This window comes from Salmo trutta, chromosome 12, assembly GCF_901001165.1.
Source record: "Salmo trutta chromosome 12, fSalTru1.1, whole genome shotgun sequence".
Lineage (NCBI taxonomy): Eukaryota > Metazoa > Chordata > Actinopteri > Salmoniformes > Salmonidae > Salmo > Salmo trutta.
The window spans coordinates 95,749,864-95,751,829 of record NC_042968.1 but is presented as its reverse complement, the minus strand read 5'-3'; the positions used below and the strand labels follow the sequence as shown (position 1 = coordinate 95,751,829).

General features: G+C 63.5%; 1 protein-coding gene across 1 annotated transcript in view; it reads right to left on the bottom strand.

Moving 5' to 3' along the window:
- Positions 1-154: 154 nt before the first annotated feature.
- slc43a2a (solute carrier family 43 member 2a) overlaps positions 155-1,966 on the bottom strand; it is a 35,397-nt gene continuing 33,585 nt past the window's right edge. Inside the window, exon 6 of the mRNA XM_029766752.1 lies at positions 155-172. Coding sequence (XP_029622612.1) covers positions 155-172 — 18 coding nt within the window. The remainder of the gene's footprint in view (positions 173-1,966) is intronic.

Here is a 1,966-nt window from a genome sequence, read left to right as displayed (position 1 = left end):
TCCCCGGCGCACCAACCTAAAGTCTATTAGGGGGGGGGACCCGGGTGGCGCCTCACCCTCGGTGGAGGCTCTGGCCCCGGGCGTGTTTCTCCCCCTGCCTCCACCCTAGCCCTACCCCTCTGGCCCGGACTGGACCACGGTGGGAGCGGCATGCTCAGGCTCCGGAGCGGAGCTGCCGACCGGAACAAGACTGGTCACCGGTGGACCGGACACAGGCCGTGCCGGACTGTGGACACGCGCCGTGGGCCTAATGCGGGGAACAGGGACGGGCCGGACTGGACTGGGGACACGCACCACTGGCTTGGTGCGGGAGCAGGACGGGCCGGACTGGACTGGGGACACGCACCACTGGCTTGGTGGCGGTGGAGCAGGGACGGGCCCGGACAGGACTGGGGCACGCACCACTGGCTTGGTGCGGGGAGCAGGGATGGGCCGGACAGGACTGGGACACGCACCGTGGGCTTGGTGCGAGGAGCAGGGACGGGTCGGGCCGGACTGTGGACACGCACCGTAGCCTTGGTGCGGCGAACAGGGATGGGCCGGACAGGACTGGGGACACGCACCACTGGCTTGGTGCGGGGAGCAGGACAGGACTGGGGACACGCACCGTGGGCTTGGTGCGAGGAGCAGGGACGGGTCGGGCCGGACTGTGGACACGCACCGTAGCCTTGGTGCGGCGAACAGGGATGGGCCGGACAGGACTGGGGACACGCACCACTAACCTGGTGCGGGGAGCAGGGACGGGCCGGACTGGACTGGGAACACGCACAACTGGCTTGGTGCGGGGAGCAGGGATGGGCCGGACAGGACTGGGGACACGCACCACTGGCTTGGTGCGGGGAGCAGGGATGGGCCGGACTGGACTGTGGGCACGCACCACATTCGCCCGGCAAGGGCGAGGTGCTGGCACAGGACGTGCTGGACCGTGACCGCACACCGGCGACACAGTGCGCATTAGCGGCGCCGGATATCCTGGACCGAGGAGGCGCACCGGAGGTCTGGAGTGCACAGCTGACATCACCCGTTCTGGCTCAACGCCCACCTTAGCCTGGCAAGTGTGGAGCGCTGGCACAGAACGCACTGGGCTGTGCAGCCGTACCGGAGACACAGTGCGCGTCCTCGGCGCAGGATACATCGGACCGAGAAGGGGCACCGGAGGCCAGGAGCGCTGAGCCGGCACAACACGTCCTCGCTGAACACTCCCCCTAGCCCGGCAAATGCGGGGCGCTGGCACAGAGCGCACTGGGCTGTGCAGGCGCACTGGCGATACCGTGCGCACCTCTGCCACCCAAGGCTCTTCCTCCACGCTGTCCCTACTCAGGTCCTCCAGGACCTGCCACATCTCTGCCTCCTCCTTCGCCGTTATCCCCCACGAGAGCAGTGGTCTGGGCTCTTCGTCTGCCCTTCCGGACCACCCCATTAGCCCCCCCAAAAAAAATTATTGGGGGTGTCTTCCGGGCCTCCTCGACCGCCGCCTGCGACTCCTTCCACTGGCTGGCATCACCTCCTCGACCTGGGAATCCCTCCGCCAGGGTCCTTTCCCCGACATGATCTCCTCCCAGGTCCAGAACTCCTTTCCCTCGCGAGCCCATCTCTCGCGCTCCTTTTCCTCCCGCTGCTTGGTCCTGGTTCGGTGGGTTGTTCTGTAACGCTCGTCGTCGGGTGATAAGGAAGCGGACCAAAGCGCAGCTGGGAGCGAACACATGTTTATTTAGACACAAATAAATACGTTACCAAAACAGACAAAGAATAGACGAAACGTTAACTTGCTCAAATAACAGAGGCAACAACCCACAAACATCGTGGGGGAAAAGGAACTTAAATGTGATTCCCAATCAGACTTATCAGAATTATCATTTTCACAAGAGATATGCATCACAACCAAGTATCTTGTGACCGCGCCTAGTTGTACCAGAATGCACGATCCTAAAGATGGTGGACACAACAAAATGGTGACATCCTCTTC